Source organism: Eurytemora carolleeae, unplaced genomic scaffold (genome assembly GCF_000591075.1).
Source record: "Eurytemora carolleeae unplaced genomic scaffold, Eaff_2.0 scaffold1617, whole genome shotgun sequence".
NCBI lineage: Eukaryota > Metazoa > Arthropoda > Copepoda > Calanoida > Temoridae > Eurytemora > Eurytemora carolleeae.
Window position 1 is genome coordinate 20176 of NW_019397626.1, and position 17962 is coordinate 38137.

General features: G+C 33.2%; 1 protein-coding gene and 1 long non-coding RNA gene across 2 annotated transcripts in view; both read left to right on the forward strand.

The window, feature by feature from the left end:
* LOC111715246 (uncharacterized) overlaps positions 1-13568 on the forward strand; it is a 16420-nt gene extending 2852 nt beyond the window's left edge. The window contains exons 4-19 of the mRNA XM_023490553.1: positions 226-280; positions 907-968; positions 1035-1100; positions 1585-1652; positions 2418-2474; positions 3499-3553; positions 6966-7033; positions 7817-7903; positions 8305-8364; positions 8839-8886; positions 9151-9207; positions 9509-9597; positions 11217-11326; positions 11646-11708; positions 12876-12931; positions 13394-13568. Of these exons, the coding sequence (XP_023346321.1) occupies positions 226-280; positions 907-968; positions 1035-1100; positions 1585-1652; positions 2418-2474; positions 3499-3553; positions 6966-7033; positions 7817-7903; positions 8305-8364; positions 8839-8886; positions 9151-9207; positions 9509-9597; positions 11217-11326; positions 11646-11708; positions 12876-12931; positions 13394-13553 (1161 nt within the window). The 3' untranslated portion in view covers positions 13554-13568. The remainder of the gene's footprint in view (positions 1-225; positions 281-906; positions 969-1034; positions 1101-1584; positions 1653-2417; positions 2475-3498; positions 3554-6965; positions 7034-7816; positions 7904-8304; positions 8365-8838; positions 8887-9150; positions 9208-9508; positions 9598-11216; positions 11327-11645; positions 11709-12875; positions 12932-13393) is intronic.
* Positions 13569-15240: 1672 nt separating this feature from the next.
* On the forward strand, positions 15241-17082 carry LOC111715245 (uncharacterized). The gene is made up of 3 exons (XR_002768191.1): positions 15241-15346; positions 15567-15640; positions 16070-17082. It is a non-coding gene; the product is annotated as an uncharacterized LOC111715245 (long non-coding RNA).
* Positions 17083-17962: the final 880 nt, after the last annotated feature.

Below are 17962 nucleotides of genomic sequence, written 5' to 3' on the forward strand. Positions count from 1 at the left end.
GGGGGGGGGGGTCTCTTCCTTCATTTTTGGTTAAAATCTTCCAATTTTTGACTGCACGCCTAATTAGTGTTCGAATTTCCTAAAACATAATTGAATTGAATTTTATTGACCTCTAATGACCTCTAATGATCTCTAATGATCTCTATTGACCTCTAATGGCCTCTAATGGCCTCAACAAAAAGAAAATATTTTGAAGCAAAACAATTGAAAGGATTTTTTTTGTAGAGCCTGGAGCAGTCTGGAAAGAATGAAGTGGCGACAGGTCTTGGTAATCCCTCAGGTCAGACACCAAACATTTATCTATATGTAAATTATATCTATACATATAAATTTGCAATCTCTGTTTGTCTATTTGTATGTCCTCATAGAAATGGATAATTTACATGTTACAGTAAAGTGTTAAGACAGCTATAAAACCAGTTTTATTGTTATCAAACAACTTAAAACAATCGGTCTAAAATTTTTTATTATTTTTACGATAAAACTAGTCCTAATACGTTACAGAAAATTGTAAACAAACCATATACTCTCTGTTTGTATTTGTATTTTGTATATTTACTTGATACTTGATTTGGTTTGGTTTGGTTTGGTTTGATATGATATGATATGATATGATATGATATGATATGATATGATATGATATGATATGATATGATATGATATGATATGATTTTATTATATAATCTTTTAAAAAAATGTGTTCCGCCACGAAAATGAAATTACATTTCTTTTAGATATTTTTCTCTTCGTCACACTAACGGAACATAAAGTTTAACTATAATTGTAAAAATAAATGTAACATTTTTGTAAACACAATTTGATATGAATACAAAGGGAAACAAATTCATTAACTGTCTCTCGTGAATAAAAATACTTAAATCCAAAAAATGATTGATCTGATTTTAGGTGTGGTTTATTTGTTTTGGTACAGTGCTAATTTAAACAACGACACCCTCTGGGAGGCAAAGGTGCTAAAATTTTGATTTATTTTAATCATCATAATTTGTATTATGATATAATTTGTATCTGTTTAGTTGTGTGAGACCCTGTATTTGACGAATAATATGAGAATACTTAATGATTTCGGACTCACTCCAGAGGTACAGTGACAACCAGAGAATCTATTTAGTCAAGTCATTTTAAAATGGAAATCAAAATAAATAAATTTTTGAACAGATTTTTACCAAATTAAACCCAAAAAAAAGTTTTGAATTGTCCTACAAGGTTACCCACAAAAGATAAGACGGAATTTATTTATTCTTATTTTTTATGTCCTGGCTCCACGTAGCTCCATACGTCTCGTTACCTTGGTTAAATCCGCAAATAAAACCATTAGAGACCATTTTCAAGGCAATGACCTATACGTTCGCCATAAAGTCTCATCCTTTGTAGGTAACCCTGTACGTTCACATTTGAAATAATTTAGAAAAACTTTCCTTTTTAGTCTGAAGTAAAACTTGAAATAACTTAAGCTCTGAACTGGGTTACATTATTGTAACGTAAACGGATGGGAGCTCAATTCTGAAATCTCCGATTGAAAGATTGACAGTGATTACTATTATTATTATTTTTGTTATTATACAGGAAGCGAAGATGAAGTTTAAACAATCCTACCTGGATCCAACAGCGGTCAACCTATACAATCTATGCAGGTTTAGTAATTAGTATTAAAGGGACTTTAAGCAAAATTTCTAGTGACCTTCCATTTATAAAGTGGATGTCCGATTTACAACGATACCCTTTAAGTCTTTGTTTGATCAAGGATTTTGTTAACATTCTTATTCATAAAGCCGGAAATTAAGTGTGAAGAAAGCGCGCGTGTGTACATTAGCAATGAATGTAATCTGTCACCTCGAGTCTTCCGGGACTCAATCTTCAGCAATACAAATGAGTGTATCTACCTCATCGTTGTCTGTACAAAGGTTTAAAGGGTACCGTTGTGTATCGGACATGTCTCTCGATAAATGGAAGGTATTTTTCCACAATAATTTTTTTAAAATCACCAATAAAAGTAAAAAATAAATATTTATAAATCATATTGATATCCGGGTATCAATAAAACCGTCTTGAACCTCTCCAGCTCAAATTAGTTTACGGAATTTTTGTAAATTAATATAAAGTTGTGAGGAAAAAACGTTTTTCCTATACAAACTTAACTGATTTCTTCTACATTCTTATTAAGGAAAAAATTCTGGTTTTATTATAGATTCTTCTGTTAATATAAATTCACCATTTAGAAGTCAGGAAGGATTGAAAAATTCCTCATAAGGAGTTCTGCATTGGCATCAGATTCGCACAATTTTGTGGTTTTGGGTCCATGGAGCTAAAATTTTGAAATCAAACGGGTTCTAACCCTGAGCCCTACCTAGTTGAAATATCTAGTTGAAATTTTTAAACATTAACTTTTTTTATTTTAGGGATATCACAGAAAAAGAGCGAATTGCGTTAACAAAAGATGTTCCCTTGAATTCCAGGTCCAGATTATTTTAGTTTTTTTTTCTGAATAAGGATTAATCCGTCAAACTATTTTTCTTATTTTTTTAAGAATTAACAAAATTTCTTTTTTAAAAAAATACACTCTTTTTGACATTATTAAAAAAGTTCTAGGAAAATTAAAATTGAAAATTTTAAAAGTTTTAGGTTTACCCCTGTAATTATATTGAAAAAGTTTAGGTTTACCCCTGTAATTATATTGAAAAGTTTAGGTTTACCCCTGTAATTATATAAAAAAAAAGAAAATGTCTCTATAGACGTGAAAAAGAAAATTTTCCTTTTAACAAATTTCTCCGAATATCCAATTACTGCTTTATTTTCTTTTATCACAGAGCTGAGTTGTTATTAAAGGGACTGATAGCTTTAGTTCAAGTGACCCTCCATGCAAAGATGGTAATGCCCAATTTACAACGGTACCCTTGAAATCTTTGTCGGATTAAGTATGAATCAGATATCAATGTTTAGAATTTTGAAAAAGCTGATTATTTTCAATCTTTATAAAAACGATTTGCTCATTTCGGCAAATTTCTCCGAATATCTAATTACTGCTTTATTTTCTTTTATCACAGAGCTGAGTTGTTATTAAAGGGACTGATAGCTTTAGTTCAAGTGACCCTCCATGCAAAGATGGCAATGCCCAATTTACAACGGTACCCTTGAAATCTTTGTCTGATTAAATATGAATCAGATATCAATGTTTAGAATTTTGAAAAAGCTGATTTATTTCAATCTTTATAAAAACGATTTGCTCATTTCGGCATTCTAAAAAAAATAAAGGAATTAGCAGAATCAGGCTCATAATCTGGAATGAGGGGAGGAATTAAAACTCTGGCTCGAGAGAAGGATGCCTTAAGTGATCCCTGTAAAATTTGATTTGATTTGATTTGATAAGATATGATTGGATTGGATTGGATTGGATTTGAACATTGCCTTCTTTGAGGGTCAGTTGCTATTGAGGGTCAGTTGAAATTACGCTTACAGTCCCTTTAAAAATAATAATTTCAGGTATCTGATGCTAGAAACTCAGATTCTTCAATATGTTCATCAACAGAAAATTCTGGAGAGTTCTAAAATAAAATTAGTTTTTTTTTCAACATTTTTTCTAATCTCTCATAGAAATCTTATGCCCTAATACCTAAAAGATATCTTATAGTAATTACATTTTGCTTCAAATTTCTCTTTTCATTTCTGACTTTTTTGTCCCTAGATGTTTCACAACTACCAATCTTTTGTGTATATAATTATTCAGGGTGGCCAAAATGTACGGATTGTACGGATTTTTTATTTTGTAACCCTAAAATTGTACGGAATGTACGGATTGTACGGATTTTTTTCAAATTGTACGGATTGTACGGATTCTTATCCTGGAAATACACCGTTTTTTTTTAATTTTCACTCTTTTCAGCAAATTTTTCATGAAAATTTCAAAAAAAATCTCGTCAAAATGAAGTTAGTTTAACTTATTTTCTGCATTCTAAATAATATTAGATTGATTGATTAAAGTTTCAATTGACAATCAAAATTCATTCATAATTTTCGAGATCCCAGAAGTGTTCATTTGAGAATATGTTCCAGAAGTGTTCATTTGAGAATATGTTTATCTATCTGTATATCTGTCTAGCTATCTGTCTAGCTAACTGTCTAGCTATCTGTATAGCTATCTGTCTATCTATCTGTCTAGCTATATGTCTAGCTATATGTCTAGCTATCTGTCTAGCTAGTCTATCCATCTGTATATCTATCTGCATGTCAGTTTATCTATCTTTTTATCTATCTGTTTATATATCCTATCTGTCTCTCTGTTTATCTATATGTGTATGTGTCTATCTGTTTCTCTGTCTATCTATCTGTCTGTCTGTTTATCTATCTATCTATCTATCTGTCTCTTTATCAGATCTGAGAAAATCCTCTCAAGTTTCTTCCGTTTATCTGTAAATCTTTTCATTTTTAGTTTAATATTAACTTTCTTTCAATTGAGTGTGCAACCCCTGTACCATGCTATTTTTAATTATATTAGATCCTAAATCTACACTCCACTCTTTCTAATTATAACTTAATTGTTAAATGGCCTACACACCGATCTAAACAGTTTTAAAAATTAGAATCAACGCTCTTTAGTTCTCTAGTTCTCTGGTCCTCTGGTCCTCTGGTTCTCTGGTTCTCTGGTTTTCTGGTTATCTGGTTATCTGGTCTCTGGTGCTCTAGTTCTCTAGTTCTCTATTATATAGTTCTCTAGTTCTCTGGTTATCTGGTTTTCTGATTCTCTGGTTCTCTAGTTCTCTAGTTCTCTATTATCTAGTTCATTAGTTCTCTAGTTCTCTAGTTCTCTAGTTCTCTAGTTCTCTGGTTCTCTAGTTCTCTGGTTCTCTTGTTCTCTGGTTCTCTGGTTCTCTAGTTCTCTAGTTCTCTTGTTCTCTATTATCTAGTTCTCTAGTTCTCTAGTTCTCTAGTTCTCTAGTTCTCTATTATCTAGTTCTCTAGTTCTCTAGTTTTCTAGTTTTCTAGTTTTCTAGTTTTCTAGTTCTCTGGTACTCTGGTTCTCTAGTTCTCTAGTTTTCTATTATCTAGTTCCCTAGTTTTCTAGTTCTCTGGTTCTCTAGTTCTCTAGTTTTCTAGTTCTCTAGTTCTCTGGTTCTCTGGTTCGGTTCTCTTGTTCTCTGGTTTTCTAGTTCTCTGGTTCTCTAGTTCTCTAGTTCTCTAGTTCTCTAGTTCTCTAGTTCTCTAGTTCTCCAGTTCTACAGTTCTCTAGTTCTCTAGTTCTCTAGTTCTCTAGTTCTCTAGTTCTCAGTTCTCTAGTTTTCTAGTTCTCTAGTTCTCTAGTTCTCTAGTTTTCTAGTTCTCTAGTTCTCTAGTTCTTTAGTTCTCTTGTTCTCTAGCTTTCTAGCTCTCTAGTTCTCTAGTTCTCTAGCTCTCTAGTTCTTTGGTTCTCTGGTTCGGTTCTCTTGTTCTCTGGTTCTCTGGTTTTTTAGTTCTCTAGTTTTCTAGTTCTCTAGTTCTCTAGTTCTCTAGTTCTCTAGTTCTCTAGTTCTCTAGTTCTGTAGTTCTGTAGTTCTCTAGCTCTCTAGTTCTCTAGTTCTCTAGCTCTTTAGCTCTCTAGCTCTCTATTTCTCTAGTTCTCTAGTTCTCTAGTTCTTTAGTTCTCTAGTTCTCTAGTTCTCTTGTTCTCTTGTTCTCTAGCTTTCTAGCTCTCTAGTTCTCTATTTCTCTAGTTCTCTAGTTCTTTAGTTCTCTAGTTATCTATTTCTCTAGTTCTAAGTGTTAAGTTCTCTTGTTCTGTTGTTCTTTTGTTCAAAAATTAGGCTTCGTTTCAAAAACCAAAGGTTTTCAGGTTGCAAAGATAAACGGATTTTAAAATTGAGTTTAAGTTGAGTTTCTTCAGTTGATCTTATTTTTTCATTATTTCCGGGTTTTCATCTAAGCATTCAAATACCTACAGTTGTTAAAACAAATTCGAAATATAAGGAAGACAATTTTTCCGACTCAAATGCTGTAGCTTTTTCTCAAGATGCGTGTGTACACAAGATCCATTTCCGCCATGAAGTACACACATGTAACCCTCGCTCCTTCTATCCCCGCCTCACCCCTCTATAACACATCCCAGTCAGTCAAGTTAGGAGAGTTGGGCTGGTAACAGCTCCGACACAGGGAGCCTCTTGATTCCTTCATGCTGACGATGCAGATACTGAGCTAGCAGCAGGCGTGCTGATACCTCTGATCTCCCTATAAACTTCTTGAGAAGCTTACTTAGGAAACTTGTGCACGGCTCTGACCGAAGTTTCCGCTATCTCGAGTTGCATTGCCTTAGTTCCATTGATAAGCCCTGTTGCCCCAGTTCCTGTTGATCTGCTCCACCATCATGAAGCTCTACAACACTCCCATGAAGTACCATCAAATATCCATCAATAATTCCTTTGTTAATTTCTAAATCAACCAATTTTAACTCCGCCTTAAATGCAAATATTTCAAAACACTCGTTTTTTAAATAAATGTTAGAAATATCCATTTTAGATCTTTTTATTTTATTATAGTGACTTTTAAAGTCAACAACAGTAGTTTTTACTACCATGAATTGAATATAGGTTGTTAGAGGGAACATCATTCGTTGCTGAGGGAAGGGTGGGGGGAGCTAAGAGATGGGGGAATATTTTCAAAAATGGTTTTATTTTTCTTAAATGTACGGATTGCAGGGATTTTTTTCGAAAATTGTACGGATTTTTTAAAAATGTACAGATTTTTTCGAAAATTGTACGGATTGTACGGATTTATTTTCGAAAATTGTACGGATTGTACGGATTTCTTCTGAAAATATATGGATTTTCGTACGGATATTTTCAAAAAAGTTTTGGCCACCCTGTATATTTTACCTCTACATGTTATCTTCAAATTTTGCATAAATATTTTTTAAGTGAGAAGGGGGGGTTCTCAATAGCCCCTTCCATGTTCATGAGTTAAGAACCTGTTGTGTTGTGTAGATGAATCACTTTTTACCTCTCCTCATTCAACATCTTCCTAAACAACATCCATTCATTCTACAAACAAGGTAGTTTTCCAATTTTTCATAATTTTCAAGGCTAGGAAAACGGAGTATAGAGAGACCCATATAACTGAGGAAGACAGCATTTACTCACTTTGATGTGTGTTTCTGTTGCTGTGTTTCTTGTGAATTAGCATATTCAATTATTACAAAGAATAAGACGATAAGTACCCGACCCTTGAATCCTTCAGCAAAATGACATGTAAGCCTCGGAGGTCGGAGGAATATAATCATAACTGAGGCCGAATTTAAAGAATTAAAACCGCGTTGCTGAACCGCCACCCAAAAACCGGTTACAGTAGAGCACCTGCTCAAATCTCAAAACACTGAACGCAATTTCAAGTGGAACCAACCATGTTTGAGCCACGTCTTAAATTCTTTAAATTCAGTCTCTTTCCGCAGGTTATTTTTTTCAGGAAAATGTTCCCTTTGGTAATGGTAACTCAGAGTTTTAATTTGATTTTGAAAATTTATCTAGCTTGAGAACCCAGCCTGCCCGACCAGGGCAATCATAGTTATTCCCGCTGTTTACCCGTGCTTGGTCGTAAATTAAGATTTTAGCTATTTTTCCCTATAAAAGTTGACTCACTCAACTTAGAATCGCAAAACTTGTAGTTCTCCCGAGTTAACGAATCAAAATTGTGGGAAATCGGTCAAGGGGTTCATGAGTTATGATTGAATATCCAACAGATTACTACTTTATATATATATATATATATATATAAGGACTATCAACTCCACCTAGTTGTAAAAAATGTTTGAAGATGTGTAAAAAAATTGCCTATTCAGTGTCCCAGCGCGGAAATCTGTTCGAGCTGATCATTATCCCAAGGGACCAGGATATGTTGTTATTATCAATCAGAAAACATTTACAAGGTGATTTTTCTTTCAATAATAAGAAATAAAATAAAGGAATTAAGCCTTTCAAAATATTCAACATTCAAATAGAACAATGGAAAAAAATTTGATTTTTCAAACTATGTCATTTGATCCAACAGAAGTTATGGTTTTAAGTATCTACGATATGAGATTGCAAAGATATAGGGATGAGAAATTAAGAGTTTGTGACAAATACTTAATTCCTTTACAAACTTAAATAATTTGTTCTGTCCACAAAGGTTTTTAGATAATTAAAAGTTTTTTATCGATTAAATATTGAACATCGAAACATCCATTAACAGTTAGTTTTTTTGTGTATCTTAATAGATACACAAATTAAACCAGTTTTCACTAAATCAATTTTTAGTTGATACTTATTTTTGATTAATATTGTTTAGAGATCCTTGGAATCCTGCATCGAAATCCTTAGAATCCCGTCTTGGAACTGATATTGACAGGTAATCTATATTTACATTTATTTGTTTATTTATTTGTATCCAAACGTCTAAACTGCTCAACAGGTCGGCAAGGGGCGTATACAGAAATATATATTGGGGGGGGGGTCCAAATATGCGCTAAGCACCAAAAAAATGCCCCCCCCCCCCCCTAGGAGCTCCTGAAAATTCAAAACATTTGACTTCTTGGCTATCAGTCATAAGTATAAGATACTTTAAAGATACGCAAATAGTCCAATTACCTTGAAAATTCAACTTTTCTCTCCTTCAAACAGAACTAGCAGAAAAATCTGCGGAAATTTTAGAATGATTAAAAAATGACGTACACTATACACTGTACACAACGTACACTATACACTGTACACAACGTACACTATACACTGTACACAACGTACACTATACACTGTACACAACGTACACTATACACTGTACACAACCAAACCAAACCTTTTGAACTATAATATTTTCCTGATTTAGGGACAGACTTAACATTGTTTTCACCTACCTCGGGGCTAGAAAGATTAGGAAAATATGTAAATTAAATTTTAAAACTTTTTTGGAATTTTTTATCTATACAATCAAGCTGAAGGCTCATATATGAATATATATATTTTTATGGAGGCCTAACGGCTGGACTAAATTGACTGAACCTTTTTGAGGGATCTCATGGGTACCCCGGAGTGACATAGGCTAAGCATTTTTTTTACAAAATTAAAAAAATTTCACGGGCAACGCCGGGCACTTTCCATTCTAAAATTTCTGTTTGAATTTTACATAATAATCCTGCAGTATTTTCAACAACCTCAACCTCAAGGATATGAGGGAGAAGCTGGATGAATGCGCCAGGTGAGTCTTATATCACTGTATTGTTCTCAGGGGCATATACAGGGAAAGGGGGCTTTTTGGGCTTTGCCAACCCCTTGGAAAGGTCAAGACTATGATTTTTAGTGGGGGGTATTCAGCCCCCTTCAATATCATAAAAGGACTGGACTGGACTGGACTGGACTGGACTGTACCATCTATTTTATTAATAAATATTTGATCTTTGACATGAATTTTTCAAATTATATTTTTATGGGTCTCGCTGTGTTTAAAGAATGGTAAAAATCAGAATTGTATTGATATATAAGACGAAGGCTGTATCTAGGTATGCGGATGAGCATCATGCAGAGTTTGCCTGGCTTTGTGTTTGTATCCTCAGCCATGGAGGCATCACACGGTGTGGTAAAAACGAAGGTTGGTTTCAGGGGCATAAACAGGAATTTGTATAGAAGGGGGGGGGGACATTTTTATAACATACCCGGGACTTTTTCTTTTTCGGGGGCTGAATCTTCTAGGGAAATCTTATTTTTCATGTGTCCCCCATAGCATCCACCCACTGTAAACGCCCCCTGAGATGAGATTTTAAAAGCTTAAACCAAGTAAAACCCGGTCTTTGCGTCTGCTTTGACCCATGTAAAGCTCAAGTCAAGACCTGGGTATTGGATGACCTTGAGTTTCGTAAAAACCAACCACCTTGGATTTTTCTCCCTTGAAGGCTCGAGTCTTCAGCAACTGATGATCGTAAATCTTGAAAAAACTTTATATTTATACATTTAAAATTTTGGGAATTATTTGTAGAGGCAAATTTGAACAAAGGTATGAAATAAACATACTACAAAAATAATGTATCTATGTAAAGTTTGAATTTTCGAAATTTACATCTCCTTGTCACAGCTGATCTGCCAGAAAGAAAGCTTTCTAAGCAATCTCTAATTGGTCGAATTAGAGCCAATCCTGGGGTTCTATCTGAGCCCAACTCTGGGTTTCACTCGGGTTTAAGCTTTTAAAATCTCATCTCTGGTTTCATCCTGTTCTGGTAATCTTGATTCTTGAAAGAAAAATAATAATATTTTTTTTAGATTTCTAAAAAGCCATTTAACAATTCATTTTAACTATAAACAATGAATTCAAATTTAAATTTAATATACGACGCGAAAATACTTATATAGGCCATGTCTGAGCTGTGTCAGAATTGACTAAGGTATGATTTGATTGGTTTTTAGAAATCATTCAAATAAAGCTTTTTTAACCTTTGAGGCATCAAATATTGAAAACATGGCAAGAACAAAGCATATTATAATAAAACAATATGAAATAGAATTTAAAAATTGATTTATATTAATTTATTCTTTCTTTCAAAACACTTAATTTGTTAGATAGATATGAAATTTAAACACATTATTTACATTATTTACATTATTTACATTATTTTCATTATATACATTATTTACATTATTTACATTATTCACATTATTTACATTATTTACATTATTTACATTATTTTCATTACATACATTATTTACATTATTTACATTATTTACATTATTTACATTATTCACATTATTCACATTATTTACATTATTTACATTATTTACATTATTTACATTATTTACATTACTGATTTAAAAAGTCCGCAACAGTATGGAACGGAATAGAAAAATAGAAAAATAGAAAAATAAATTCTCATTGAGATCAAAATAATTTGGCATTTCAAAGGAAAAATTCCATAAATTGAAAACCTTTGACAAGATATTAGACAAAAAAATCTAATTGAGAAACTGTAATGTTGAAAATTTGAGAACCTTAACGGTTTTCGTTGTGTATACATGAAAACAGAGTAAATTCGTATTTTAGATCAATTTTAAGCTTTCGTATTGCAACCCTGGAGAAAATATTTATATAGAGATCCAATGATTAGATAAGTAAGGATTGGTTTGATCTTTGTTAATAAATGTTAATGTTAAAAATATTTTAGTTTATGCATGTGATGGGCTACCAATGGACCGGAAGGAGATTATTATGAAATATTTTAGTTTATGCATGTGATGGGCTACCAATGGACCGGAAGGAGATTATTATGAAGTTTGCTGACAAAAGCTCAGTCAAGAACTTTTATGGAAAACCGAAAATATTTGTTTTTCAGGTACAGAGCTATTTATTAATATTTCTGGGCTGGATTACTATTTATGGAAAATACATGTTTTTCTTATTACTATTTTCTCAATAAATATCTGGTGTATGTATATTTCTTTATTTATATTTAAATAACATAATCTGTAGCAAGTTCCAAATCTGTTTCTACAACAAGTCATGTTTATTTTTTTAATGGAGGATAAAAAATAAAACTTTTTGCGCTTTCAGAGGAGTAATGTGACAAAAGCTATTGACCCCCGCCCCTGACCCCCTACCGTGGGGAAGAATTATTATTTAGGCATAAAAATAGTTTCTAATTCATTGATTAGGCCTGTCGTACACCAACAGATCAGGGTTCAGATGACATAGACGATAACAAGAGGTTTACACAGGTAGGACAGCAGTAGGAGGATGCAGTAGTATAATAGGGGGTAGTAGAACAGCAGGAGGAGGATGCAGTAGTATAATAGGGGGTAGTAGGACAGAAGTAGCAGGATGCACTAGTATAATAGGGGGTAGTAGGACAGTAGCAGGATGCAGTAGTAGAATAGGAGGTAGTAGGACAGTAGGAGGATAGGGGGTAGTAGGACAGTAGTAGGACAGCAGTAGGACAGTAGCAGGATGCAGTAGTAGAATAGGAGGTAGTAGGACAGTAGGAGGATAAGGGGTAGTAGGACAGTAGTAGGACAGCAGTAGGACAGTAGCAGGATGCAGAAGTAGAATAGGTGGTAGTAGGACAGTAGGAGGATAGGGGGTAGTAGGACAGTAGTAGGACAGCAGTAGGACAGTAACAGGATGCAGTAGTAGAATAGGAGGTAGTAGGACAGTAAGAGGATAGGGGGTAGTAGAACAGTAGTAGGACAGTAGCAGGATGCAGTAGTAGAATAGGAGGTAGTAGGACAGTAAGAGGATAGGGGGTAGTAGGACAGTAGTAGGACAGTAGTAGGACAGAAGCAGGATGCAGTAGTAGAATAGGAGGTAGTAGGACAGTAAGAGGATAAGGGGTAGTAGGACAGTAGCAGGATGCAGTAGTAGAATAGGAGGTAGTAGGACAGTAAGAGGATAGGGGGTAGTAGGACAGTAGCAGGACAGTAGCAGGATGCAGTAAAGAATAGGAGGTAGGACGACAGTAGGAAGATAGGGGGTAGTAGGACAGTATAAGGAAAGTAGGAGGATAGGGGGTATTAGGACAGTAGTAGGAAAGTAGCAGGATGCAGTAGTAGAATAGGAGGTAGTAGGACAGCAGTAGGCCAGGGGGTAGTAGGACAGTAGTAGGGCAGTAGCAGGATGCAGTAGTAGAATAGGAGGTAGTAGGACAGCAGTAGGCCAGGGGGTAGTAGGACAGTAGCAGGATGCAGTAGTAGAATAGGGGGTAGCAGAACATCTGTAGGACAGGGGATAGATGAATGTGGGGTAATAGGACAATAGTAGGACAGGGGATTGTAGGACAAAAGAAGAACAGGGGGTTGTAGGACAATAGTAGGACAGGGGATAAAAGGATCGCACATACAAACAAACAGACAAGTGGAAATTGCTACTAAACAAGTCAACTGTTATAGATGATCAGGTTTAGAGATAATGAAGTTAGTACTGACTGCTTGTATCCACCGATAAAGTAAGAGATTTTACATTTCTTTTAAAATTGATAAAATGATGTTTTATTAATTCAAAACTAATAATAATTATTTTTGGGAAATCAACAGCATTCACAAGGAAACTTACGTTCAACAGGGTTGAATTATTAATTTTTTCTCCAGAAACTCTTGGATAGCTTTTCTAGGTCAGAGATACTGTAGAAAGACCCTGGAAAATAAACTTAAAGTCAAATAGTCAAATAAAAGAGTGAATTTTTAAGTTATAAGCTGAAAGGTTTTGTTTTGAGATATAGGACGAGTTGTTGTACGAGGATTGGAAGATTTAGACTACAAATACATTCCAGAAATTTTTTTCCAAATGTATCATTTATTCGCTTAAAATGTAGACAAATAGGATTGTCAGCTTCTCACATTATTTACAAAACTGCTTAATATCATATTTGTGAATGTATTATAACATGCAATAAAAATGAATATTTTAGTCATGGTGACTATGTGGTCTGCAGTTCTACGATTGAGGACTTTGTCACCTTCAGGCATACAGAGATGGGCAGCTTTTATATCAGGTTTGTGAGTTCTATTCAGGCATATAGAGATCGGCAGCTTTTATATCAGGTTTGTGAGGTCTATTCAGGCATATAGAGATGGGCAGCTTTTGTATCAGGTTTGTAAGGTCTATTCATGCATACAGAGAACGGCAGCTTTTATATCAGGTTTGTGAGGTCTATTCAGGCATACAGAGATCGGCAGCTTTTATATATGTTTGTAAGGTCTATTCAGGCATATAGGGATGGGCAGCTTTTATATCAGGTTTGTAAGGTCTATTCATGCATACAGAGAACGGCAGCTTTTATATCAGGTTTGTAAGGTCTATTCAGGCATACAGAGATGGGCAGCTTTTATATCAGGTTTGTAAGTTCTATTCAGGCATATAGAGATGGGCAGCTTTTATATCAGGTTTGTAAGGTCTATTCATGCATACAGAGAACGGCAGCTTTTATATCAGGTTTGTAAGATCTATTCAGGCATATAGAGATGGGCATCTTTTATATCAGGGTTGTAAGGTCTATTCAGGCATATAGAGATGGGCAGCTTATGTATCAGGGTTGTAAGGTCTATTCAGGCATATAGAGATGGGCAGCTTATGTATCAGGTTTGTAAGATCTATTCAGGCATATAGAGATGGGCATCTTTTATATCAGATTTGTAAGGTCTATTCAGGCATATAGAGATGGGCAGCTTATGTATCAGGTTTGTAAGGGTTATCATGTCCGCTCTCACGCTAGATTATATTAAAAAACGGTTCCCTGAAAACCTTTTTCTGATCAAAAGTAAGAGAGATATCCATGATTTCTCTTAAAAAATGTTACTTTACAATATCTGCTAAATTATTGATCATAAAAAGGTTCAAAGAATGTAGTTTTTATGGAGGGTCGTTGAAATTAAATAGACTGTCTCTGTAAAGAGTTTACAACGGTAACTTTTAAAGGGACAGACCGGCTATGTAAGGTAGTTAAACTGAGTATGAAGTTTTTTGGACAAAGTCTTTAGAATTTATTTGAGACATATAAAACTTTTCCACGATGTATAATTAACAAGTTTGAGTGCATAGTCGACGTTCAAAATTATGAATTTTGGTGGGTACGTTTTCAGAACCGGTTTTTTTAAATTATTAAATTACGACGACGAAAAATAAACTAAAAATTATGCAGTAAACTAATTGGATAGTAATAAACATATTTCTCAAAATAAATTTGTCAATAAATCAATGCTAGAAACAATTATTTCGTTTTCATCATTATATTGAATTTCGTATTTCAATGAATGTATTCGCAGATTTTACAAATTCTTCAAATGTCGTCTTTTCAATCATAATTCCATAAAATCTGCAGAAAATCTTTGTGAATAATGAGAGACCAGAATAATGAGAAAATAGAAACTAATAATTGAACAAGATTACTTATTTTCGATAATAAGATTAATTTTTATTTTCTCAACCTGTTCCTAAACAACTAATTAATTTACTGAAGAATTTTGTTTACATTTTTTGTCGTCGATATTTAATAATAAAAAAAACGTATCCACGCAAAACTACGATTTTGAACGTCAACTTTGCGCTCAAATTCAGGATTTACAGATCTTTAAAAAGTTTTATATGTCTCAAATGAATCCTAAATAATTTGTCCACAACACTGCATACTCAGTTAAAGTTCTTGAGTACGCTCCTGTCCCCAATAAGTCTTCGAAATCTTATACAATTTAAAAATGTTATCTTTATAGGTTTGCTTTTATGAAATGATGCAAAATGTTAACTATGACAGAACATATACACCTCAACAAATCAAATCAAACAGACAAGTAAATTGTATATATAGATATAAATTATATTTTCTAGTTACCCGTCTAGTCCGGAGTTCACAAATCTGTTAACGAAGGTAATCTGATTTCAAATTTGTTAAATTTACAATATCTAATTTTGCGAAATTTTCTAATTTTTTGTTTTTAAAACTTTTGATCTTAGTAAAAAGCGTTTTTATAAAGCTTTAAATTCATATTTTTAACTCTTAAGAATTTTATTTTTGACTTGATTTTAAAGTATTTTACTTATTTTAATTCAAATTTTTGGACTAAAAAAGAAAAAAAATATTTTTTTAGAAGTTCTATTTCCAGCGGACTAAGGAATCCTTCATAAAAGGAGCAGAAATGCTTATCCACGATGTAAACTTCAGGTATCATTTAAAATCCAAACAAAATTTACGTATTTTGCAAAATATTGACATAAATTATTATTTTTAAAAAACAACTAAAGGGCCCGGTGTTGCCCGTGGAATTTTTAATACACACTAAACAAAAATTTGAATTAAAAAAATCGAAATTAAAAAAAATCAAATTTTGAAAGGAAAAAATCCATGGGTTCCCTCAAAAGAATTTAGCCAATTTGGTCTGGCCGTTTGGCCAGATAAGCTTTTGTGCATTTGTATGATATTTCCTCAGGGACCAGATTAAAAAATAGTAAGAGTAGTTTACTACGTTGACAAAGTTACTTCTCTACATCTTGGAGAAGTGGTTCAACAATATTTATGCGATTCAACTACTTCTTGCTTTTCATTAAATCTGGTCTCAGTTTATACTAATTTAAAATTCTCATTCTTTTGCAGAGATATTTATGCGAAATTTGTTCGTGATGTTTCTTCCTTCAAGTTCAATAATCTAGATGTATAACCTTAACAGTGTTCTGTGTTCATAATGTTTTATCTTTAAGTTCAATAATCTAGATGTTTAAACCTGAACAGTGTTCTGGTGTTCATATTTTATCCTTCAAGTTCAATAATCTGAATGTTAAAACCTGACCAGTCTTTTGTGTTTATGATGTTTCATCCTTCAAGTTTAAAATTCTAGATGACTGTCCTGTGTTCATGATGTTTTTTATCCTTCAAGTTCAATAATCTGTATGTTTAAAACTGAACAGTATTCTGTGTTCGTGATGTTTCATCCCTCAAGATCAATAATCCAGATGTTTAAACCTGAACAGTATTCTGTGTTCGTGATGTTTCATCCTTCAAGTTCAATAATCTAGATGTTTAAACCTGAACAGTGTTCATTGTTTATAATAATTTATCCTTCAAGTTCAATAATCTAGATGTTTAAACTTGAACAGTGTTAAGTGTTCATGTTTCATCCTTCAAGTTCAATAATCTAGATGTTAAACCTGAACACTGATGTTTTATCCTTCAAATTCAAGAATGTAAATGCTTAAACCTGAACACTGTTCTGTGTTTATATTTTATCCTTCAAGTTCAATAATCTGGATGTTAAAACCTGAACAGTCTTCTGTGTTTATGATGTTTCATCCTTCAAGTTCAACTAATCTAGATGTTTAAACCTGAACAGTGCTCCTTGTTTTTAATGATTTATCCTTCAAGTTCAATAATCTGTATGTTTAAACCTGAACACTGTTCTGTGTTTATATTTTATCCTTCAAGTTCAATAATCAAGATGTTTAAACCTGAACAGTATTCTGTGTTTATGATGTTTCATCCTTCAAGTTCAATAATCTGGATGTTTAATCCTGAACAGTATTCTGTGTTCATGATGTTTTATCTTTAAGTTCAATAATCTAGATGTTTAAACCTGAACACTGTTCTGGTGTTCATATTTTATCCTTTAAGTTCAATAATCTAGATGTTAAAACCTGAACAGTGTTCCTTGATCTGTGTTTATGATATATTTCATCCTTCAAGTTCAACAATCTGGATGTTTAAACCTGAACAGTGTTTTGTGTTCATGTTTCATTCTTCAAGTTCAACAATATAGATGCTTAAACCTGAACAGTGATCTGTGTTTATGATATATTTCATTCTTCAAGTTCAACAATCTGGATGTTTAAACCTGAACAGTGTTTTGTGTTCATATTTTATCCTTCAAGTTCAACAATCTGGATGTTTAAACCTGAACAGTGATCTGTGTTTATGATATATTTCATCCTTCAAGTTTAACAATCTGGATGTTTAAACTTGAACACTGTTGTGGTGTTCATATTTTATCCTTCAAGTTCAACAATCTGGATGTTTAAACTTGAACACTGTTCATTGTTTATAATGATTTATCCTTCAAGTTCAATAATCTGTATGTTTAAACCTTAACAGTCTTTTGTGTTTATGATGTTTCATCCTTCAAGTTTAATAATCTGGATGTTAAAACCTGAACAGTCTTCTGTGTTTATGATGTTTCATCCTTCAAGTTCAATAATCTGGATGTTAAAACCTGAACAGTCTTCTGTGTTTATGATGTTTCATAATAATCTGGATGTTAAAACCTGAACAGTCTTCTGTGTTTATGATGTTTCATCCTTCAAGTTCAACAATCTGGATTTTTAAACTTGAACCCTGTTCATTGTTTATAATGATTTATCCTTCAAGTTCAATAATCTGTATGTTTAAACCTTAACAGTCTTCTGTGTTTATGATGTTTCATCCTTTAAGTTCAACAATCTAGATGTTTAAACCTGAACACTGTCCTGTGTTCATGATGTTTTTTATCCTTCAAGTTTA